This window comes from Macrosteles quadrilineatus, unplaced genomic scaffold (genome assembly GCF_028750875.1).
Source record: "Macrosteles quadrilineatus isolate MER2022 unplaced genomic scaffold, UCM_ALF_1.0 Scaffold_7__1_contigs__length_78375512, whole genome shotgun sequence".
Taxonomy (NCBI): Eukaryota; Metazoa; Arthropoda; class Insecta; order Hemiptera; family Cicadellidae; genus Macrosteles; species Macrosteles quadrilineatus.
In genome coordinates, this window is record NW_026542600.1 from 66,216,295 (window position 1) to 66,242,524 (window position 26,230).

At 36.6% G+C, this 26,230-nt stretch overlaps 2 protein-coding genes across 2 annotated transcripts; both read left to right on the forward strand.

The window, feature by feature from the left end:
- The first annotated feature begins 360 nt into the window (after positions 1-360).
- On the forward strand, positions 361-7,774 carry LOC128998785 (protein VASP homolog). The gene is made up of 4 exons (XM_054425138.1): positions 361-462; positions 1,568-1,706; positions 3,516-3,673; positions 7,576-7,774. The coding sequence occupies exons 1-4, from the start codon at positions 442-444 to the stop codon at positions 7,720-7,722; spliced, it is 465 nt and encodes a 154-aa protein (XP_054281113.1). The 5' UTR covers positions 361-441; the 3' UTR covers positions 7,723-7,774.
- A 1,780-nt stretch (positions 7,775-9,554) lies between these two features.
- On the forward strand, positions 9,555-25,865 carry LOC128998257 (uncharacterized). The gene is made up of 4 exons (XM_054424311.1): positions 9,555-9,611; positions 12,654-12,741; positions 14,270-15,910; positions 25,479-25,865. Exons 1-3 carry the CDS (start codon positions 9,588-9,590, stop codon positions 15,619-15,621), a joined length of 1,464 nt encoding a protein of 487 aa, XP_054280286.1. The 5' UTR covers positions 9,555-9,587; the 3' UTR covers positions 15,622-15,910; positions 25,479-25,865.
- Positions 25,866-26,230: the final 365 nt, after the last annotated feature.

Consider the following 26,230-nt stretch of genomic DNA (forward strand, 5'->3'; position numbering starts at 1 on the left):
ATCCCGAAAAAATAATTTATATCCTGAAAAATAAGCTTTTATTTTTAAAACCGCCGTTTCTGAAACTATTACTGGTAACTCAATACTAACACATCATTATTACAATGATTTACTTTCAGAATAAAGTTAAGGTGATATGCCTCAATGGAATTTACTTTTGTTAGAGTATCACATTTGTAATTAACAACTTTATTAAATCTATTTTAGGTCAGTAAAATTATAAGTTAAAGGTTCAATAAACACTTGTATTTCTCAGTATGAGTAGCCTATGTTGCTTTTCATTCCAAACAGCCTAGGCAATTCACTGAAAAGCAAGAATTGTTTAAGCATTCCACTGGAATTTATAAATAATCAAAGTGACAAAAGTCAGCAAAAACCTCGCGGGTTTTGTTTAGCCACTCAGCAATCTAGGTGACCTGAATAGTGTTATTCCAGTCCAAAATGTTCATCCAGACTGTCTTGGTAAGCTGGCTTTATATTTTTGTTTGTTTTCATTCAATTTGAAAGAGATTTGGTAAACAAGAGTTGCTTTGTTTACAGTGTAAAGAATAAAGAATAACACCCATTCTAACTGTCTATTACAATAAGTTTCAATCATTATCATATTTAAAATCTTTAAACGAATACTGTATTTTAATATTCAGAAAATTAACATCACAGAATAGTACTGTTTGATTTTTGGACAATGAGACTATTTTACAATTGATTGGTTTGGTTTATTTGATTTATTATACTGACTTGAAGCTAGTGTAATGTAACCATCAAATAGTATATTTATAACAACTAGTTTCTTTGGGAAAAGTAATATGAAAGGCAAATTGTATGCTTTTATAACATAGACTGTATAATTGTCTAAAGAAACTTGAATTGTACTTATACCTCTGAATAACTCCAATTATTTGGATGAATGGGACTGTACCCCATCTGGATGGTCTGAAATTTGGATGGTTACATTTTTTAAGTTAAAGAGCACATGGTATAAAATAAATTGAATGTAGTTTTACGCCAAATTCAATAATATATGTTGTGTTTGACTTAACAGTACAAACAGAAACACATCATTAAACAATAGCATGAAACACATCATGTACCGTACTTCCCTACATTCTAAATTACTTGTATTTCTCATAAGGTATTACCGGAAACTGCATAATCTGCAATGAACCTCTTTTGGCTGATTTAATTATTAGCTTATTCTTTTTAAGATAGTAGATTTCTACCGTTGGTTGCTGTACTGCCATATTTTTGTATCTTTATTTAGTAAAAAGTAAAATATTTAGTGAGATATCTTGTTTTTAAAAATCATTGAAATGATTTAATGAAAGTTATTATGTAGTGTTGAAAATTGAATAAGTAAAGAAAAAGGGGAGTAAATAAATTAGTAAATCCTATGTGAATGTTACAAAAATGGGTACAGGTCTTACCATAAAACGGCAATAGCTTATTCCCTATATAGGAAATTCACTAAAAGGAATGCATTAATGGGATATTGTAAGGAGAACTCAGGTAGAAATGATAATTGAGTAAAAGCAATATAGGCCTAAATGTTTTATTTCCTTTGTTTTAGATTTGCACATCAGTACATGTGGTGATTGGTTCGCCTTTGATTGGACAGATTGTAAATGACTTCTTAAACCCTCAACCACGTCGGCCATACAACCCTCCGCCTCAACCAAGTCGACCATACAACCCTCCGCCTCAACCAGGTTTGATACTACAGATCTAAGTTTTTAGGGATGTTGAAACACATAGCCATAGCATCTTCTAACACAAGACCGTGTCTAACAACGTGACAATGTCGCTATCTTCTCTACTTTCCACAGTCTCTTTACGACTGCAAATGTAATTAGCCACACATTTTGCTCCATTATTGTTTGGCTATGGCTATGCTACGCTCATTGATGTAAAAACTTTTCAATAATGTAAGGTATACACATTGAAAATCACACCTCTAAAATGTCTTATGTATTTTAAATGCTTTTACAAATTTTTAATTTAAATTTGAACACACTCTCAATAAAAGAAGAAGGGTTAAAGGTAAAGACACCCAAAGCAAAGTTTAAAACTTTACCATTGTAAAACACTATTCTAGACACACCTTTTTCAGGCTCTTAAGTTAATAAAACCTTTATAGATGTGCCACTAAAATTCAACACATTGATTATTCTTAAAGCTACATGTTTTAAATTCAGGGAGGCTAGACCTCCACCTATAGCTAAGCTAGTTAGTTCATCAAATACAGGGATTCCAAACTGCCAGTATCAGTTGCTACTAAGGTAACTTATGTCAAAGTATTCCCCCTAACCACAAATAACCATATCAAGGTAGTGGTAAAATTTTATTTGGTGTAAACGGTTTTTGTTTTTTTGTACAGAGTTTCAAATTCAACTAAGTGAAATTTAATTTTTTTAACACGTTCGCTGCGGGCGGTAGCTCCGCGCTCCGCCACGCTGCGGCGCGCCGCCTGGGCGGTAATGTGCACCCGCCAAACTTATTCCGTTTGAGTGCAGCCGCACTCCGGTGTAGGTCGGAGTATTTTTGTCCGTGCTTCATGTATGACAGTGGCAGTTTTGTGGTGCAATCCATTTGTAATAACCGTTACTCGTTCCGAAACTATACCTGGTGGATTTTGACTCACTCATTACGTTTGTTAACTGTAATTTTGTGCTATATTAATTTTGTTTTATTGTAAAATAATGGCATCTACTGTGGGTGTTTAGCAAACTACGTCGACTCTTGTCATGAAACAGGACATCACCACACGTTATTTGATATTCGTCATACCGAAATATGAAAGCCAATAGCCCGGCAATCGGGTTTGTTCGACGCTGCGGGCTGCGCCGCACTGGAGCTACGCCTGCCATTTGATGGGCAGCAGCGAACGTGTTAAATTAAATGTTCAACTTTGGATTCTTGAGAGGCCCAGTAACACTATAAGATTTATAAATTAAGAATACTTGAAAAAGGTTTAACGAAGAGTATCAATAGGGAATGCTCAATAATTGTATAATAGTAAGGAATGGTTGAATTTGAAATCAAAAAGTTATGAAGAAATCCAACTTTTATCAAGTCACAATTTAAATGAAAATATTAGCTAGTTTTTAGATTGTCATGAAACTCTTGAAACTGTGTAAATGTCTCAATAAACCTAAATTTGTCCGTCAGTGAGTTATAATAAAATCTGATTTGCTTGCTACTCAAATCAGCTGAGGGATCTTCCTCTGGCGAATAACAGGCTTTATTCAGCTGACAAGAACTAGCAAACCATTCTGAACAAGTATTTTATTCATACTCCTGTTTTTTATATGATAAATGATCGAGAGTACAGACTTTGAGAAAATTAATTAGACTATCAAGGTTCCCTAACAACTGATAATGCAGAGATTAGTTATTAGCAAATTTAATTAAACTTTTTGAGTTTATTAATAACTTCTGTTGAGGAGTAACACTATTATCAGCAGATTAACTGAGCCCATGGGAAATTAATTACTAATTATCTGTTCTGGAAATTATAGCTTCATTAGGGGATATGCTATCAGAAGACCAGACTAAGAGTCCAATCGTGCCCAGAGCTACAGACGGCATCCTCGGACTACCGAAGATACCACGACCTCCTCCACCTCCACCTATACTGCCCAAGCTGCCAAGACCTAGGCCTCTCACACCGGTTGAGGTAAGATAACAGTCAATAAAGCGAGGGTCTCACACAAACTCCTTTTGCAACCAAGCAACCTAGTTCAACCCTGACTTACTTCCCTAACTACTATTATAGTTGATCCCTACCCCTATTAGACATTTTGTCTCAACGTAATATCCCATAATTATTTTTATAAAAAATCTGTGAATCAAATTTTGGTATTACATTTCAGTGGTCTCATGTTTCAACCCCCTAATAAAGTCCATCACCAGTTGACGAATGGGTGTGGAGAAAAGAGCATAGACATGGAAAGTGTGTTTCAACAAGCAACAGATTTCAATAGGGGTTGACTACCTTCTCACAGAAACCTAATTACAGAATGCAATTCAAACTAGGTAGAGCTTAGATTTTCCTTCACATCAGGAAAATGATCATTGTATAGGGTTGGGAACTGGCTAGAATAGTATTGAGGAAAGTAATAAACTCGATGGTGTTGATTTGAACTAGCTCGCTTGGCAGCAACTGGAGTGTATTATTAATTTTAATTCATACATACAACACTCGTGAATATATGCTGTTAATCATCCCTCTGGGTTTGTTTTTATTTTAATCTGTTGACACTTCAATACAGGGTCCATTCAATAAGTATCGGGACTGGTTCACTGTAGGCTTAAAAGAGCAGTGGAGGGGGGTCCATCCGGTTGGGTTTGAACGGAAAATCTGCGTCAAAGACCCTTGCCCTCAACTCGATCATTTTCTTCACAATACTGGAACACCCAGGTAAATAACGTTGTCCAGAAAATTTTGATCTTGCTGGAAGCAGTCCCAAATTTCTTGAGAAATCTTCACCTTGACAGTTTTTGTTCCTTGCTCAAGGACTTTTGGCACCAGCTCCGGGTTCCCACTGAATGGCCGGTCTTCTCACTGCTTTGGACGATGGTTAGACGCCTGTCAGAATCAAAATTTTTTTCACTTTATTCACATGAGCATCAGTTTGAGCGGTCGTCCAATGTGGTACTTGTCTTCCAGGAGTTCCCAGCCTTCCTTAAACATTTGATGCCTGACCTTATAATGAGAATAAGCAGAGAACATCTCTCTATTATTAGAAAATCAATGCCTAATGCCTTGAAACTTGATAAAAACAAGGACAACTAAATATATATTCCAATATTTTACCAACTCAATTTGTAATTTGTAGAATCGCTCCAAGCACGAATCCTCTTGCACTAATAAATTACTGAAATTGATACATTATGAATTACTGGAGGTATAGTTTTAGTACCTTTACGGATTGTTAGCTATCACTCGCAGCTCTGCGTTTGTTGCTTGTCTGTAAGTTAAGGTCTCCAACAAACTCCAGTCAAGCAAGCCAGTTTAACACCGGTTCATGTTCTTATTTTCCTTACTAACTATTTCAATTTATCTCTACCTCTATAACAAACCATTAGTCTCGTCGTAGTAGCTGATAAAGATGTGAGGGATGCGAGGGATGCGAGGGAAGCTACTACCAATCATAAATTGTGTTCTGCGGATAAAGGTATTGAAATCCATTGCCAGGTGATGGATGTGTATGGAGAAAAGTGTACAGACGTAAACAAATTGTGTTAGTGGCTTAGGGAGTTTGCAGAATGCTTTATAAATTTTGACGACGAGGGCTTTCCATTAAAGTTGAGGAATCCTTTCTTAGATCAACGTGTTTGGGACTCATAGGGTTTACCGTTGTTCTTGGTAGTCTTAGTGACGTTCCTTAATCTAAGTGAAGTTCTATAATCTCTCGTTCAGCCACACTGTGATCTTTGCTAGCTGCCAATCACAGCAGGAGCTACACCCTGAAAAGTGCAGGCACTAAAAACTCACACCACATGCACAATTCTGCAGCCGTATTCAACATCTAGGAAATCCACCTTTAACATTGATCAGGGCTTCAAATAAAACTGATGAACAACAGCAGTTGGCCTACAATGTGCAAAACATTATAAACACTGAGCAAATGTTTCAGCCACTTCCAATCTCCTTCAACCCCTTATGTAAGTTTTCTATGTCCAAACATCGTCCTCCATTCAAATATGTCACCTGGCGTTGAAATTTTATATTTTATTTTATATTTTATAAATTTTTTATTTTATTTTTGACTCCCTAGATTAAAGACAGATACCTAATCACCAAACACCATAAATTCACACTTGACAGGGGCTTAGATTTTCCCTCATATCCTTATTGGATGATACATGAGTCAAATCATCACATGAGGTTGAGATTGGCTAGAATAGTAGTTTGTTGTAGAGATTATGCTTGCTACTGCCAGATATGAATGCTGCCATGTTCCATGGTCCTTTAATGTGGTCCAGTCCACTGCATACAACCCCTAGTTTCTGCAACTATCTCTAATATTAATATTCCTTAGGTACATAGTAGTATTTTTTTTTAAATCCTAAATCAATGGTATCATTTGACGTCCTTGAACCAGCATAACACTTTTTAAGATATTTATAAAATAGTACTGTATTGGCATTCCAAACGGAACGTCAGTCTAGGCAATGATCAATGGTGAGGTGGCACTGTAAACATATGTTGTCTAATTATGATGGCTATATCGGTCTATAAGTCAATATAGATTCTGCAATAACTGCACATAATTCTGAGGACTATGGTATGCTGGAGTGTATTTTTTTTAAATGGATTGTATTATGTATACTATGAGTTGCACCATCTTGCTTTTTCCAACAGAGTTGTTTAATTGTTGCATTCTGATATGTTTTACTGTTTTAATTTTACAACTACTACAAGCTATAAACAACAGCAATTAATTTGTACCGGTATTAACAATGAATTTTGATAAAAAAAACCTCATATTTTTCAATTTAAAACACACAAATACCCACAGATTTTAAACAGCTTTTTAAAAAATATGGCAGCATAAGAGTTCTTCTGTATTTTTTCTCTACACTGGCAACACAACTAAACTATATTGTATACACAGTCAAAAAGTTCCCGGAATGAATTTGCATACATTTAGCGCGATCAACAGTGGCAAATTCGCCTTGCAGTAGTTAGTAGGACTCTTGGGCAGGGAATATCAGCAGTGGGGGTATAGCTGACGAGCCGTAGTGCAGCATTTTCAAGCGCTTTTCGTGTGCCTGCCAGTCTACTTCGTCGGTTACCGTTGGTCGTGTACCTACCACAAACTGAGTGGCACAAACTTGGTCGGGGTTCGTAGAGATAACACCATGTTTCGTCACCAGTCACAATTTAATTTTTAAAAAATTGGATATGCATCGGCTATATTAATAAATTCACCAGCCATTATCATTTGAGGTTCTTTGTGCTCAGGAGACAGCATTTTTGGAACCATTCACAAACAAATTCGATGCATGTTCAAATGATCATGAAGGATGGTGTGAACACTTCCATGAGATAAATGTACCTCAAATGAAATTTCATAGATTGTTAATTTCCGATTTTCACACACAACTTGTCGTACTCACTCAATGTTTACGTCATTGACTGCTGTTGAAGGATGTCCACTACAAGGGTCATTTTCAATGTTTTCACGGCCTTCACAAACCGTTTGTGCCACTCATAAACTTGACTTTTCTTCATTGCTTCTTCTCCATTAGCTTGAATTAACAACTCAAGAGTCTCACTATGTAGGTCTTTAATTAAAACACAGAACCTAATATTCGCACACTGTTCATGAAATGCCATTTTTCAATGCAGGTACACAAAAAGCGCTTACTAGTGCTGAACTACGGCTTGTCAGCTATACCCCAGTCCCCCACTTCCGAAATTCCCTCCTCATGAGTCGTACCAACTACTGCAAGACGAATTACACGCTGGCGATCGCACTAAATGTATACAGAAATTCATCCCGGGAATATTTTGACTGTTATATGTACCTACTATATTGTAGCTAATGGATAAAATCTGTTTTCTTTCAGTTGAATCGGGGGTTTGGTCGTGCTCTCAGCTTGATCACTATCTTGGGCCAAGTAGACTCGTACATCGCAGAACGTGCTCGAGCTGTCATACGAAAACTGCTGCTACTAGTTGATGATGACTCCAACAGGGTTCAACAAGAATATTAGATAGTATTTTATGTGTTTTTTTACTTTTTTATTAAAATTTTATATTTGGAAATTTCCGTTATGATACTGTATTTTCCTTTCTTTCATTAGTAAACACATTTTAAACATGCCATACATGAATAAACCAGGAACAGTTCAGTTAAGGTGATATGAGTCTAGCAATTTTACCTTATAAAATGAAAGTACTGATTTAAAAATCAATCAAACAAGAAATTTATTTAACACAATAATCACCAATACTTATGTTACAAAGCATGGACTGGACTGCAGACATTAAGAGTCTTGTTTGGCTGGACATGCTAACAGAATTGTCTGCTTTAGGAATATCTGGTCATTCAAGCTCAACTTGTTGCCCACCAAAACATTAGGTACTTGGTGGTTCAGAACTACTGTGTTCCCCACTCATAGCAAGGACAATAGTGAGCATCTGGTTCTTTATATGGATGACGATCTCTGACCATGAAAAAGACACAATTATCAAAAACCCATTCAAGTAATAATTATAAGTGCATGAACTGCTTCAATGTAAATGGTCCATAGCTGTTTTGAAGCATGAAAATAAAATAAAAAATGATCAGCGAGTGACTGACCAAGATCAACTATCAAGGCAATTACGACTTGTACTTGGTTCAGTTTTCAGCAGTATAGCTATGAAGACCCAACTAAAACAGTCTCCTCTGTCATCTTGTATCTGAGAGGAACAATATAGGCCGTGTTTAACAGATTAGAGCCGAGAAGCTTGTATAACCTATCGTCATCAATAAACACGATTTACCAATTGTGATATCATGGAAGATTATTACAATTAAATAATGGCAAAATATGTTACATATGACTTTAATTTTAATTGAGATAGGACATAACTATACAGTCTTTGAGCAAAAGTAACTGTCAAAGATATATTAAGGTTTGCAGCCTTTGTGCAGGTTAGTTGTTTCCTCCAATATATTTTGCCACGGTGTATGGCAACCTAAGGAGTATAGAGAAGTTATATTTACATAATTGTATAGTATATACATATGGCACAACGATGTTAAATTAATGTCGCGGCATCTTCGCAGGCCTGAACGTGCAGTGGACACTTGTAGGAATTCGTACTCGCACTGTCTTTGTTCATTGACCTACTTTGGGGAAGGGTTGGTTTTGCAGGTTAAGAGTCTAGGTTCTGTTGGGATGGAAAATGGACCAGACAAATTACTAAACAAAAAAGAAATTTACAGTTATTTACAGTTTATTTTAACAGTTCTGTAATTTTAAAAACCATTTATGAAATAGAAAATACAGCACCAACTGAATTTCTAAACGATTTGGCAACACTGCAACAGTGAAAGTTACACACCCCAACAGACCTAGTCTCTCGCTCGTGAAGATGCTGCGACATTAACTTAACGTCGTTGTGCAGTGTGTGTTAGTGTGTATAGTGTACGATTGTACATTATATATTTATACCTGATTATGTAAATAGATCTTCTCTACTACCTGAGGATGTCACACAATTTTGTGAAATATATCGGAGGAAAAAACTAACCTGCAAAAACAAAGGCTAGTAAATAAGTTAACAAATAATTTAATATTTCAACAGTTTATGTCAGATTTCCACCAGTTTACCACACAGGGCTATGTCACATTGACTATACATATGTCCTATTTTCTTCATTTTCCTATCTGTGACCTACATTCTGTATATCTACGTACCTCACTGTACATAGATGTTGACATGTACCAACAAACTAACAATAAATAACAGGTGACCTTTCATGCACCAAGCACTCAGCACGAAATTGATAAGGAAGTGGATATCAGGAGGCTTTGACCTTGAAACCTGAGTTAGCTCTGAGTTATGTTCCGCATTCTGGGGCTTCACCATGAAGTCCGTATCTTCAATATTGGTAAGTATATACAGCATAAATTATATATTTGACAATTTACCAGTCAATTACACAATCTTTTGGGAGTTAGTTCGTAAACTTAACTTTGAGGATAAAGAGCCCTACTTTTCATATTTGTTGTATAATTTTTCTTTGCAACCTTTAAATTATGGATGGCATGATATGTATCTCACCCGTAGCTTTGTTTTATATATTTTAGTCGCATGATTGAAAAGTATACAAAAACATATGGTAATCTCCGTAAATGTACTAACGGTTTTCATATAATATTTTCAATGTGAACTACTTTGTGTGTGTGAAATATGTTTACTTGTCAATGATAAGTTTATGTCAGTAAAAAGAAAATGATCTGAAATATCATGATAATGGATTCGACTTTGCAAATAGAATCAAAGATTAAATCAGCAAAACCACGATCCGCATGTGATGCTTTTATATACTGTACTTAGTACAATACTTACTTCATATAGCATATAGTATATATGTTTGATTAAATCGGTTTTTCTAAGTTAACCTATTGTTGATGTATTACAATCTTTTTGGGGGTAGGATCCAAAATAGACTACTGCAAGGTTAGTAATGATGTGAAATACATTTTGTCGGGTCATGGAAAACGGTAACTTAAACATTACAACACCATGATATTCATTAATTTTCTCCAATAAAGGGGATACAAAGAATTAATGTACCAGTACTTCAATTAACAATGTAACAAAGAAAACCATTATTGAGTTAAACTAATTTAATGCTGTTGGTATTTTAATCTAATTCTATGTGAAAAGTTAGTTATACTCCACCCATTAAAGGAAAAAGATACAAGAGCCTACTCAAATTTTTATTTACACAAAATTGAGTTCACAAAATTCTTTCAATATTATAGTACAGATTTGCAACCTTGTATACTTTGATTAAAAGACCTGTATGATTCAAGACTCAATCGACTATTAGCCACTGAAACTATATTTTTGTTATCAGAACAAAGTCGAGCAATCCACAATCCTCGTTGTTAGAGTTGTGACGTACAAACTTATTTAGACTGTTTAGTTGACATATTTAGGCTACTGCTTTTATGCTGATGCAATATTGTGTTTGCAACTTTACTGTCTACAGTTGTGTACAAGCATATTTGTTGCAGTCAGCAAATCTAAATTTGAGTATATATTATATAGAGAGGAAAAAAAGTCCTAGGGCGGTTAAATATTTCAAAAAGTAATAAAGATAGAGCTTCAAAACTTAGTGCACAGTTCCTGGGCATTAAAATCATTTTAATACATTATTCGGTGATGTGCTACCTCCTCAGGGGGAGGGCCCGCTAGGAGTCAGAAGAAAATCTTAAATGTAAGCATATAGGTTAATATGCACATCAAATTAAGCCTTGGTTTCTCTGAACCACGCTGCGTTATTGCGTGATCCGTGATTTGTGATACGCTGGAATCACGCGTGGGTGGTAAAAAATTAGGGTGTTTTCTATGACCCCATCCTCGCAGCGCACGATTATTTCTTCAGCCATGACTCGTTGCCGTAGCTTTTCTGCTGAAAATGAAGAAAATTTACCAGTGAATCTAGTAAATGAAGAGCATATGGAAGAAGGGTGTTTTAGAATTCTAATTACCAGGCATTTAATTGAACAATGAAGCTAAGCTTAGGGATTTTTTTATGCATTCAAACAGTTGCTTAGAGTATGAGTATGAGTATGAGAACTACGGTAATAGCTTATTCCATATATGGAAAATTCGCTAAAAACCTATTTCACCATTTTAAAAGTTCTGCTTGACACTATTAACTGTCAACCATTTTTCTTGATTCCATTGTTCTTGTAGTTCTTTTGGGTGAAACAATATAGTACTGAAAACTTTTCATAAAACTTGGCAGTAAAAACCTTGGATTTCATAGTTGCAGTTTCATTAACAACACAATTATCAGTCACTAACACATGAACAGATGGGAATAACTACTGCGTGCCACGCAAAAAGTCTGGTATCCCAGACTTCATTGCGTTACGCAAAGGGATCACACATTACTAAATTGGCGGGAATCACTGAGAATTGCGCACATGAAGTCAGAGAAAACACCCCCGTAGCAATAGCTGTGACAGACTTTTGCGTGATTACGTCATCGCGCATCCCGCATCCCACAGTGATGCTGCGTGGTTCAAAGAAACCAAGCCTCTATAGGTATTTGTTAGTAAAATACAATGCCGCAAACCTGAACTCAAACAGACAACCGAGTCCAAAATGACAGCCAAAGTGACAGCTATTATAAGATGCATTGAATTTAAAAAATTACCCTTAATTTCATAAAACTGCTTCACTTTAATCAAAAGTGAGTTGAGTTATTTGTTACCGTACCTTGTTTGTGAAACTCATATCTACCTTTGTTCTTCCAAGATATTTTTAGGTGTTTCCTAAAAACATTCAAGAACAAAGACTATTAAACATAAGGTAACAAATAACTCTATTTTCTATGTCTTGTCACTGAGAAAATGAATAAAACACAACTTAAATCAAATCTCACACCGAAGTTTTGAATTTCTTATAGGTTTTTCTCTTAGTTCAGGATGAAAAAAATATTTTATGGACCAATAATGAAGACTTATGTGACAAACAAAAATTTTTAGTAAATGCCCTACATAAATTTAAACTTAAGTCTTATATGATCAAATAATATAATATTGGTAACTTGTATTTAATTTTTTGTATTTATTTTCAATCATGGCAATAATACTAAGTTCTGTGTTGTTCTACAATTAATCTGCCATACTTGCTGAATGCATATGGCCTAAGTATAAATTATTGCTATTTTGGAGATATTATGGATTTTTTAGTCATCTTTTGAAAATTTTTGTTGTTGAATATTTATTAAATTTATGTTTCGAGGTAGTTTTGAATATCCTTGCAATTTAGTAAATTATGAAAAGGGCTTATAATAGATCCTTGAGAAACTCCATGCTTAAAAGTAAGAGCGTTCCAGTTCCATGGAAATATTTATCTAAAATTTTTAATGCTTCTTTTCTTATTGTTTTACAATTGTGAACTTCCCCAGGTGCTATGCAATGTAGTATTGGTTTATTGTGGAAGTACCTTTGAATCTACTGATCATATTAACAACAAGAAAATCTCAAACAAACATGGTAAGTGAAAATATTTTTTGTTGCGTATAAAAAAATTATTGCTAATATAATATATTGGATTTGATGGATAGATTTATCAATTATTGTCATAAAGAAACTCTCTTCTTTTTACGAATATTTTCTTTCCAGATTGATGATGGAGTTCCTATAAATTCTAGGTTTCTTTGTTGTATTGTTCTTTGTTTTTTGGTGGGGTATTCCATTTATACTAGATTTTTTTTTTATCAGATAATGTCAATCGTTAATCTATGGGTAAGACACATATGAGTATTACCATTTGCACAACACAAACAAGAAAGGCATGTCCACAATTTTGCCGTAATCACAAGAAACGTTTACGATTTCATCGCTATAACAGGATAGGGATAACTGATTTGAGTGCTATTTAAAGTTATTGAAACCCATAGAGCCATTATTGGGTTATGACTAAAAAAATATGGGTCACCTATTATAGTTTTATAAGATTCTTGGAAATATCAGAGAGAAAACGTCCTTTCCTTTGTGTTCCTGCCCCAACATACCATATGTACATACTTGATACAAGACCGTCTAAAGTACTAAATATTTATTTTTCCTACAGTTACCTAACAATGTACATGTTCTCTCACTGATTTGAGAAAGCAAAGTGGCCAATTCGCTCATCAGTGAGACAATGTTAACATTGTCTCACTCTAATTACTTTGTCTCACTCCAGATTTGCAACGTGAAGGCACGAAATAGTGAGCGCGTAACATGCAGGCATAACGTCGTATGCGCGCAAAATACGTTGGCAGCACTGGCTGTAAATCAGCTGGTCAGCTGTTGTACTGTTGTATTTGTCACTTCACATTAAATGTTATATTAAAAGTTCACTTCTGTGTAAAAATAGGTTATGTTTCTTCACAAATTTATTTGTTTTATGTTAACTGTAGGAAAAGTATAATGTGCAACTCGAGTTCAAAGTACAATTGCCTCACTCGAGAAACCATTCCTCACTCGCCTACGGCTCGTGAGTAAGGATTTCTCTCGAGTGAGTCAATTGCTCACTTTTCTCACTAGTTGCACAAATAACTATAATCTATTCTTGTTACCAAAATGTACAATTAAATGTTAATAAGTCAATGAGTCTGAGTTTGTGGCTAATCTTTACCTGAGTTATGAAGCAAGGTTATTAATTTTGTCTAATGTCATAAAATTTCTCATCGATAAGAGTACTGTACAAACATTATATTGTAACTGACCTAGCATTATTATATTCAGGTCAGACAACACAGAATTTTTACTGCAAATTCTCTTTAAAATCTTCAAACTGTATAAAGCCCCTCCCCCTAAACACGAGGGTGTTTGTACTGTCCAAGGTCCGCACCAGATTTGGAGCCTTGAGGTCTGTGTTTTCCAAATCCGGCCCTGCTTCCTCCATAGTGTTATCTCATATTGTCAAACCATATAAGTGTTACCAGATTTGAGACAGATTCTTGTTATATTATTATTTGTGTTATCTAAAAAGTTGGTTGTTTAGAGCGTAATGGTAAAAACTCTGTTGTTTCAGGTGATGTGATTGGTAAAAGTTTACCTAGACGTCAACGATCACCATTATCTTATGATTCCATCCCTTTCTACTCAAGTCCTCATCCATTTGGAGAGCAACTTCCAATCTACCCATGTAATCATGAATACTTACACTATAACCCAGTTGAATGTTGTTTTGACACGGGTCATTACCAAGGAGAAGCTGTAGTACATAAATTAGGTCAGGAGTACTTGTACAATCCAGATGAACAAACTAGCTTCACAGAAAATCTTGAATCCCCAGAATTGTATCCTGGAAGCTCGACATTAGAACCAGAAACTCAATTGGAACCTCCAAATGTTGTGGAAAAAGAAGAAATCATGTCGGTGAATCATGACCAAGTACCTCCAGCCCTGCATCAGAGGCCACACGATGATTTCCCGCACCATGAACAAACTTTCACCATGTCAAAGACCAATTATGGTGGTCTTCTTAATTACGAAAAACCACATTTTATTCCTAACGATCCAGTGGATAGCTACAGAGGAGAACCATACTACCCTGTATCACATATTGTTAATCCAGAAGGACAAATACACCATCAAGAGATGTATAACCATCCACAGGAACAGATTCGATCCAAAGCTCCACTTTCAAACATTAAAGTTGATGGATTTCATCATGAAGCCAAGCAAAGTTTTCATGATCTAAGTAATAATAATAGACAAGAAACGTTGAGGGATAATGATCACAATTTTGACAAAGAAACCACTGATAGCTGCTGTATGGTTTCAAAAAGATTTGGCCTCAGCCCATCTAAAGTTTCTTATATGACTGACAAAAAATGTTCAATGGAAAGGGAAAGTAGTTCTATGAATGACCCAAGTAAATGTTTGTCCATAGAGTCACAAATGGAGGAAAACTGTGGGAAAACCAAAATACATTCATCACAATTTGGCTCACAGTCATATAAAATAAAACCGAATTCAATGAACAGGAATACACGTTGTTCATGTGAATGTAATACACCCAAGCCTACACGTAATGATGGCATGGATCAAAGTGGAATTCATAGCTTATTGTCAAATGAACAGTTCAATGAATTAAAATCAATTTTGAAGTCTCTTGTTGAAAACAATAGTTCAAAAAATGGGGGTCCAGAAACTTCTATAGACTTTCGTCCACAAAAGTATTCTAAATCTTCTGGACATAATGGCTGCAGCTGTAAAACTCTGAACAAGTTGTGCAGATGTTTACACCTGGCTAAAGATGTAGGAGATTATATATCACAAAATGCCCATGAAGCCTTGCGTGGACTCAGAGGGTTTGTGTCTGACGAACTGAAACACTGCCACATTGATTGGACAGGGGAAAGAGATGATCATTTTTAGGAATATACATGTAATCCAGAAATACAAGTACAGTGCAGAAAACAATACAAATATAACTAAACTTCAATATTTATCAAGAGATTTTTTACTTCCTGCTTTATATCGGTTCCATTAATATTCCTATTAAGACATTGCCATTTTGGACCGTTTGCAAGGTGTTGTAAGATAAGTCCAGAATTAACTGATGAACAGTCAGAATACGATCACTTAACAATTTCTATAAGACTTTAAGGAATTTTGAAATACATTATCACCACCAAAGACATGAACAAGACACAACATACAACAGGTAATGTATATTCATTTAAATTTTAAAGCCATATATTAATTTTAACTTTATAATATTTAAAACACAATATTAAATCAAATAGGTTTTCAAAAACTTGTTAATGTTGTTGATGTACATCTGTACATTTTTACTTACATATGTAACTATCTTATACTATTCTAAAAATATTATGTTACCCCCACTTATAGTGTGTATTGTGCAATTTAACTCCTATCGGATAAATCTTTTATCCCAATAAACTATTTTCTAGAACGTCGTTTTTTTTCTACTTATGTAGGGTGTTTGTTATAAAACACATCCAAATTACAAATATAGAGAAAACCGTAATTTTTCTCTACGGTGTATTAGGAATCTTTTGTAAAATAAGACTTAGATTGTTCTATTGAAAGGTCAAATAGTAGCAGTAGGTATTGCAGAAGATTACATTAAAAGTAAATCATTCATTTTATGTCAAGACAGGTTTGCAATTAGGTTTCCAGGTGAAATTACAGTACCTAAAAACCAACTACAGGTTGTAAAATAGGCTATGTAAATTAGTGAATGAAACTAAAATTTGTTCTATAAATGTGCATTAATCAATCTTAAACATGGCTTGAGTTCTAGAGAAAACCATGTGAAATCTTACTCTCAATAAATTCGAAATTACCGTACATCAAACTATGTAGACATAACAATTCAAAAATGTATATCAGCTGATCGTAATAAGGGATGCAGAGCTCCCAGTTTGTAACATTTTTTGGTCCAAACAGTGACTATCGGTACTTATTGTAATAATTTTGATTGAGTTTTATAAAATACACCCTGCATAACATGTTGAATACAACAAAATCCCTCCATGTTCACTCTGTAACATGATTCAGGCCTTTACCTATGTGATTTGTATATCAAAAGTATAAATTAAATAAATGTTCATTCTCTGTAACAATATGTATCATTATTCAATACAGAGTCACATTTATGTAACATAAGTGGAATTTTCATGCTACCTCTAAATTGAGTAATACATGTAATGTAACCTTGTATATTATGCTTCTGTTGAGACTGATTCACTTTGTCACAACAAAACACCAGATGTTATGGAGGCTTTACCATAACATTGCAACATCAACATGTGGCGTATCCCAGTGAACTGGACATCAATGACCATACAATACAGTTGACCATGTGACCTTGGCCTAGGTAGAGTGCAGTATACTCTAGATGGGAGATGAGAGCAATGGGATCAGCTGTTAAAGACAGACTATAAATATTCATCCAGCTATTCTTCCTTAATCAATAATCTTAAGACAATAGTCGTTCACTACTAAATCCTGGCAATACCACTGCTTGCTGTATAGTGTCAAATGTATGTTTAGAGGTCAGTGCTCTTTGCAAATCTCTGAGGCATAAGTGACTGCAACTCAAGGTCAAGAAAATAAAAGTTCTTTCTTTGGATTTCTAGAACCCTATTTAAGCACCTTGAAGTGGCTCAGCTCCGAAAAAATTAAAAAACTATATAACAACTGTTTAATGTTTTCAGGACTTAACTTTTCATTTAAAACATGCATATACAAAAATATGCTGTTCTACAAATTATTCCATGAGCCCTTACCTGCATAAAGGCAGAATCTTTTTGTGCAGTGGGAGAAAATCTGATTACAGTAATCTGATGTAATATATTGTAGTTAGTTATATACATATTCCAGTTGATCTATTGGTAATGGACTTATCTCTAAGAGTGTCTTATCTATAACACTCTATCATGATATCACGATGACCTCAAGAGACAATCTGCAGCTACTATCACACATGTACTTCGCACATCCCTAGTGTATGGGTCAGAACCCTTCCTCAGAAACTTCACCTTCAGCTGGCAAAATAATGAATCATCTGCAGTTATCAGTGTTTTTCCTGTTTCTCCTGGTTGGAATGGTTCTTTCTCAGGTATTTCACCTAATGTTTAGTGTTGTTGATTGGTGCTTTATGGGGACCTATGTTAATTTGCTTCTTAGCCAGGGTTATTTGGTAGTACTCGTATCTATGAGATTAAACCCAAGTAGCACACATCGTTGGCCCAACGTTGGGAAATGGTCGGCACGGTTGGGAAATGGTTGGCAGAAATATTAACGATTTGCCAACGTTGGCCCAACGGAAACTGGTATTCGTTGGCCCTACAAAGGATAGAATCGTTGGGCATTCGTTGGGTTTAAGTATAAAACATTCTAAAACGAATTTTAACAAATTGATTTATTTAAAAGTACATAAATGTTATGGCAGCAGAATATAAGACAAATATTGTAAAAATTTGGATCAATAATGAATGTAGTCAGATGATGTTTACTAGATACAGTGGGGAACACCTGCTTAACATATAATAATTATTATAATTCATATTTTTAAATATTCTTTAACTTATTTTAGCAAGTTTTTAATAGTTATAGAGAAAAGATTAATTAATTATATAACAATCAATTATAACAGTAGCCTACTAATCTAATGGTAATAATCTATATTCAAATACTAGTATCCTCTCCAACTACCAGAAAAACAATTCAACTACTTGAGGACTAAACAGATTAACAGAATCATATTATACTGTAGCATCAAAAATATTTAAGTATTAATTGTGACCATTGCACCTGTCGGCTACTCTTTCACCACTTGAAAACACTCTTGATCAACAAGCACAGTTAGCTCAGAGGTAAGGCGTGAGGCTCACACGTCGAAGATACCGGGTTCGAGACCCGACCCGGCCAAAAAATTTAACTCGTTTTATTTTCAAAATAAGTTTTTATGAACTATTTAATCAATTTACTCAACTCATAATTATGCTTTTCATACAAAATCTTTATTATTTTGTGTTTTTTATGTTTATGCCCAATGGGATGGTTGGCCCTTCCGCAAAAATTGGTTGGTTGGCCAACCGTAAGACTGAGTGCCAAAACATACCGTTGGCCAACGATCGACAGAAACGTTGGGCCAACGATTTGCCAACGATTTTTGCTACTTGGGAATGAAGTTTTGAGGCACTGAGTTAACTTAGCTTCGTTGACAGAAAGTGTTTATACTATGAAGCTTAGATGATACAAGCACAAGTCAAAATGTTTACCATCAACTGATAGTTCATATATTTGAGATTCAAAATTGTGTAGACTTTTTATCCCCATAGCAAGTGGGGTTTTAAAATTGGAAACACTTTTTCTTTTACACTAACAAATGTAAAAATATTTCCACATTTTTAATGATCAATTATTTAATGTTGTTTTTAAACATTTATTTACTATTTTTGTATGAATTAAATTCAAAACATTTTCCCCATAAGATATCATAGCAACTTCCACCGCTTGCCAATGGTAAGGGTTGTTGAATAGCTAATGGGAGACAGTGCGTTTCAGATTGCTGATAGAGTTTATTAATTTGGTGACAATATCTGACTTCCTATAAAAACTATGAGATCTTGCCTCGTGGGGATCCTCATGTACCACGTTGACGTTGACCAATCCCTGCAGTAGCTATGAGGTGTTGCGACACTACTCACACAAACACAGTGCTGCAGTAATTATTTACCTATTTTGCCATGTACGAAATGTACCCCGCCGCTCGTGTCGCCGTCGCCGGGCAACCGCGACCGGGAATGTGACCGGTTAGTGATTGAAAAATATAGTGTAAATATGTACATAGTAACAGTAGTGTTTAAGAAGATACTCCATGAAGATGCCGCACTGAGCGGCGAAATGCGCATTGAGTATTAGTTCAAACTACAAGACCTTCAGGCAAAATAGGTAAATAATTACTGTATAATACAGGTCTTGTCACTGGGTTCAAAAAACACAGTGCTGCAGTTGCTGCTGTTGTAGGAAATCACATTTTTAGCAATTTATTTAAAACCATTGTGGAATAGCTATTTGTGTATTAAGAGCAAAAAGTACGTCATTGCCGCTCACTGTAGATAACAACCATACATTTTAGAGCGGCAATCACTGTTTTTATGCTCATAATACACACATGATCTTTCCTTAACACCGGTAATTAAATTATCATAACACACAGATTAAATTTTTAGTTGTATATCAAATGTCATTAAGGTTATGCTTGCTTTTTCACACCAATCACTTTCATAGATGCATTACAGGATGTTAGTGATTTATAGAAACCCCAAAATTAACAGCCGATTTAGCGACCGTGAATGAATAAAGCGAAAATGATTTTGCGGAATGCTTACAGGTGTGGGAATGTAATCATTTCCATGAATTGGTAAGAAAACAAATAAACACTTTACCAAATATATTTGTTCAAGAGTTGTTAGCTTTTTAAATGTAGGCCTAATCATCAAAACTAATCAGAAGGAGTTGGAGATTTTTTGAGGTACTGTACAGAGTAAATTTTCGTCTTCTTTTCTCAATTGTAACAGGAAATCTCAGAATTACAAAAATAAATTACAAGTTTTTTTTAAATTTCCAGCTCTATCCAAAAATTAATCGCATGTTCTGATTATTTTTACATCTGGGAATAAAAAACAAATTATATAAAAAAACCTATCCACAAAAAAATAATCAATGGATAGCTGATCAATCTAAGGTGTATTGTTTTAATACAAGTGAGCTGTTTTACAACATTAAAAAAAGGGGATTATACCCTTTCATTTTGAAAATACAAGGGTCGTCGGTAAATTAAGGCCTCCCATCGTGGCTAAATGAGCTAGTCCAAATCTGTGACCCACGTTCTTTCTTTACTTTTTCCACTACTATTCTAGTTTATTTCCACCCTTATGCAACAAGTGGTCTCATCATAGCAGAAAAAAAATATGTGAATGATTGACGCTCCCAAAATTTAATTACGTATCATGTTATGTGATTAAGTTTCTGTGGTCTAAGCCGTTATCTACTCTTAAAAAAAAAAAAAACTGTTGCCATTTTTTTTAACAGAGGGCCAGGCTTGTCAGCTCCCTCATTGCCAGCTATACCTTTGTGCTCTGGAACCCAACTAAGGATAACCTTGATGTTCTCTCCCAGGGCTTTCATGGCCTGATAACAGTCCCATACTGCCTTAGAGGTAAAGTCAAAACTGTCAAGTGCCATTAGCGCTGCTTTGCTGTCCGAGTTCATGTATATGGTGTGGCCTGTTAGACCACACTTCAAACACACTCTTGCACAATTGGACAGGGCAACAACTTCTGCCTGGAATACAGTGGCCAGTTTCCCCAGGCTTACGCAAAACTGCGCCTTGGGTCAGACTTTGTATATTCCCGTCCCAGTGCCCGTTGGATTTTTCGAGCCATCTGTACACAAAGTGATTCCCGTTTTCATGTAATCAGGTCCACCTTTATACCAGGCAGCCCTGTCAACAATGTTGACATTATAAGGATTTTCTAGATCTGTGATCTTCATCATCCTTTCTGGTAACATTTCCAAGTTGTCCATCTGCATATTGTCAACAATCCTTTTATAAATAATAATAATGTTACCTTCTTCCGTTCCAAATGATCGTAGTTATTCTTACGACGCGTTTCGTCAGCACAGTGACATCATCAGGTATCCGCTATCGCTTCGTCTTGAATATATTAACATAAAACAGTCATTGCACAATACACAAACACACATTTAATACATTTAAAGACCGGTCGTTGTTGTCGTCGCGGTGGCCACAACTCACGTACGCACATGACTAATTCTGGGCGACGACGAATTATTCATGTGCGTACGTGAGTTGTGGCCACCGCGACGACAACAACGACCGGTCTTTAAATGTATTAAATGTGTGTTTGTGTATTGTGCAATGACTGTTTTATGTTAATATATTCAAGACGAAGCGATAGCGGATACCTGATGATGTCACTGTGCTGACGAAACGCGTCGTAAGAATAACTACGATCATTTGGAACGGAAGAAGGTAACATTATTATTATTTATTAATAACTAACGTTCCAGTAGTAGGAAATGAATTCTAATCCTTTTATGTTCACTGGAGGTGTTATACTTTCAGTTGCTGCTGAAAATCATTCTGTAGGTTGCCATCCTTGTCTCCCCTTTCAAAATGATGTCGAGAGGTGGGAGGTTTAGCACTACTTCTGGGGCTGCCTCTCATGGCTCCTGTGATGCTAAGGCATGCCTCTCGCTGGATCTTTTGTAGTCTTTTTACTATATGGTAGTATTGGTATTTTGGATTACCTTGGTCCACCAGACTACCGAGCAATACATCATCATCGGTTTTGCAACCCTAGTTCATAGCCAGTTAGTCATTTGTGGCCTTAGACCCCATGTCTTCCCAACCACTAGATCATCAACCACCAGATTCCATAAATTTGGTGACAAGACGCCACCCTGTGGACACCCTCTTTGGGCCTTGACCTCTCTCACCATCCCACACTGAGTAAGCTTGCGCTCTCCTACTTTTGAGCATGTTGCCTACCCACCTCACAACAGTGCTTTTCACATTCCAGGTTTGATACAATAGAGCAAGTGCAGCCCTGTTGTCAAAAGCTCCTATATCAAGAAATGCCGCCACCGCGATATCCATGTTCGAGATAGCATTTTCAATCTTGCAAACCAGTGCATGCAGGGCTGTTTTGCATGACTTTCCTTTCTGATAGGCATGTTGGTTTGGGTGCAAAGGACAGCTTAGAAGGATCCTAACCTTTATTCGTCCATCCACTAATTTCTCCATGGTCTTCAGGTGAAACGATTTAAGGTTGGTAGGTCTAAAAGCTCAGCTTATGTGTCCCTTCCAGGTTTCGGTATGAATACCACCCTTGTGGTCCTCCATGCTGTTGGTATTACTCCACTGGCTAAGCTGGTCCTGAACAGACGCACCAAAGGGAGTATCAACTGGTTCCCACCCACCTGCAAGAACATCGGGTAGATGCCATCGGTACCAGGAGCTTTAAATGGTTGAAATGCCATAAGAGCCCATTTTATACCCGTAAAGGTGATCACAGCCCTAGCGCAAACTCAATCTTCCCTTTTCGTCCGCACGCTAGTCCCTCTTTCCATCTCATCTTGGACTGTGTTCTGCAGTTGCAAGGATCCTGGGAAGTGAGTGCTCAACAGGCTCTCCAGCACTTCTTCTGGGTGATCCGTATATGTGCCATCCTCCATAAGCATTTTTCCTAAAGGAACAAGGAAGGGCTTGGCCTCGAGCTACGACTCAATAGAGCTTTGCCCATTCAGAAACAGTTTACATGTTCTGACAGAATTCTCTCCATGACTCTTCCTTAGCTCTCCTAATTGTCCTATTATAAATAGTGAGCATCCTCGAGTAGTTGTTCCAGTTTCCTGTACGCTTTGCTACGTTATACAGTCTGCAAACCTTCCTCCTCAGAGCCTCTAACCCACTGTTACACCAGCAGGTCTGCCTGCGCATGTTCTTTACAGTCTCTGGGCAAGTTTCTTGGTACAAGCTTACTATGGTCGCATTCAAAGAACTCGCCATACTCTCCACCCCATGCCCTTTTGTGTCTTTTAATTGGCTTAGTCCGTCCCCTAGCACCTCTTGATAATGGTTCCAGTCAGTCCTTCTCACGTTCCTGTAGGTATCTTTTGTACAGATTGAGCCTTTAATAAATTAGCCTTTAGCCTTGAGCCTTTAGTATGTCGGTGGCTCAGTCGGTAGCGTCGCGGACTTCGGGCCCAGGGCAGCGATGTCGTGGGTTCGGATCCTGGTCACTGCCACTAAAATTTATCAGTACAGTTCACCTTTGTACTGCACCGGCTCACTACTTGCATTGCTGTAAACGTTCCACGCATGGGTGGTTATAGTCTATGTGGACGGGCAAATGCAAGGTTAAAAGAGGCCGCCAACCTCTTAAAAAAAAGAAAAAATTCAATGTGACTGATCCGACGCTGAGTGGTCATCATATACCCCTTATTTTGCAACCTTTGTCGCCGCATAATTGCTAGATAATGCCGATCCTTTGTGGCTACATTAGCACAACCAACCAAGGCTCCGGCTTCAAGATGGCAGCTGCTTATCCTGACATCTTTGCCATGAATTACTAGCTGCCTTGATAGCTCCCTCTTGATTTTGTTGGTTTTAGTCTTCGTCAGCTACCTGTCCGGGTGTTCAGATTTGGCGATGGCCATCTTCTCCATGGACAGTGTCTCTGAATAGGTTGGTGCCAGTGCTCTCTGTGAAACACCCAACCTTGTCCTAGTCTTCTTCTTCTCGCCCCCGTCATCCTCAGTTGTCAGTTGCTCACACCCCCTCTTTCCACCTTTCTTCCTGGAGGCTTCACCAGAGTCCGTTTTGGGGGTGCCGCCCTCGCCCAGCTTTTTTCCAGCATCCTAGTTTCCCGGAGCAAACAGTTTCCCGGATCCTAGATGGCTTTGCAGGGAGCAGGGTTCGGTTGCTTTGCAGCCCACGCCAGCCTCCTCTCACTTCAGGATAGGATCTTTTCGCCTTTGCCTTTGGATAAAACATCCGCTATCCTCCGTCTTCGCAACTCGCCCCTGGAAAGTAGATTTTTTCGTTCCTTTCCAGTTTTCGCGAGCTTGTCGTCATCGTCAGATTTCAGTAGACCTTCCTCCTCCACTGTGGTCAGATCGTCTACGCTCAGTCTAGCAATAGGAGGGCTTTCAAACTGTCGGTCACACTCTCTTTGCGCATCAACAATGGTTTGGTCGGGTTTTTTGTTCCCAAGTGATAGATGAGTATGCAGAAAAGAGTTGTGATGTATAAAATAAGTAGCTTTGTGAATTCACAGAAAGTCTTACACGTTTGTACAACAAGGTCAGCACTCTGAGCAGTGAGTATTTGTCAATTTTCATTGAGACAGTAAATTAAAATTGAGGGAACCTAGCTTGCTGCTTGGCATGCTTAAAACTTGCAGGATTTACCGTTGTCCTTGATTTATGACATCTCCTATCAGTTTGACATTCAGCTATTCACATTCAAATTTCCCTTAACTTATTTGGTCACTCTGCTTGAAAAAATACTAATGAATGAACACAGCCAGCCTCCACCACGAAAGAAATCCTAAATACTGTCCAAATGCTTACAGCTACAACCACCTCTGAACTCTCTCCACCCTTTACAAAAAGTATCCTCATCTTATTTTTTATACCTGTTCGTCAACTGATGGTCGACTTAAATAGTTGCTGACCCTAAAACCTCTAGAATCTAATCAGATTTCATACTTTTTCTTTACATGGTTCACGAGACTAATCGTTGCATTTGGGTAGGAACCAGTTAGAAGAGTGGATGAAGTAAATATATTTGCGCTTATTCAGATTTGAGCTAGCTCGCTTTAGGCCGATGAGAGCCCTTAGAGACTTTATTATACAGTCTCCATTACATTAATATTTTTTGTTATTTAAGCCCTCTTAATTCCTTTAAATAAATACCCTCTTAGCTCATCACAAAGTAATCCAATTTATTAAATTATGTTTTTATAGATACAATAAAATCTTTATAAGTTCCCAATCAGCATACATTTTAGTTTTAATGTTTTGGTACCACACTCAATGGTATGGTACCCTTGAATATTCAAGTTAGTATCAGTAACTGAGATTGCGGAATTAAAAAATTTTCACACTTTAAATTTTTGTTTTGGTTCTATTATGACAAACGTTAACGGATCTTAATTTTATTTCAGGGCTGTCATATGGGAGAATATGGTCTTAATAAACCCCACAAGGGAGATCGCCATGACCCTCTTGGCCCAACTATATGCGACAACTACGGAGAAATCAACCCGGTACTGCATGCCCTCCACAAGGCTTTATACAGAGTGTGTGCAAATTCCTGCAAGATAAGTGACTCTCTTCCAGAACCGGTCGGTAAAAACTTGCATTCACTGAATGAAAAACGATGTGCAGAATTATGTAAGCTCCGAGATAGACTTTCCATTCAGATACCCTTGTCATGAAAATAAGATTGTGATCTTGTTGTAATTGTTTTAAATTCTTTCTTGTGATACATGTATATATATTTATATATAAAAGCCTTTTAAATAAAGTAACTGTTTTTATTCATATGAAAACACTGTTGTGATGTCTTTAATTCTGTCCTATGTATACCACATATACTATGTAACTTTGTAACTGCAGTCCATGTATTTAAACTAAGCAAATTGAGTCATTTCCTGAAAGAGTGAAGTTTGTACTGGTATAAACCAAATAGAAAATTTTTATTTAATACAGACTGATTAAATACCTCTACTCTGATAAAGTGGAGATCATAGAAACCACCAACCAAGGTTTACAGAGTACAAACAAGGTAAGACTATAGTGGGGAGGAGATGGGGCCTACCTGCAGTGGTAATGCGACAACAGTACTGAATCTGACCGGCTGGGCCAGCCTGGGCCCCCTGGAGCAGTCATGCTGTATTTTCCGAGGGTGCGACAG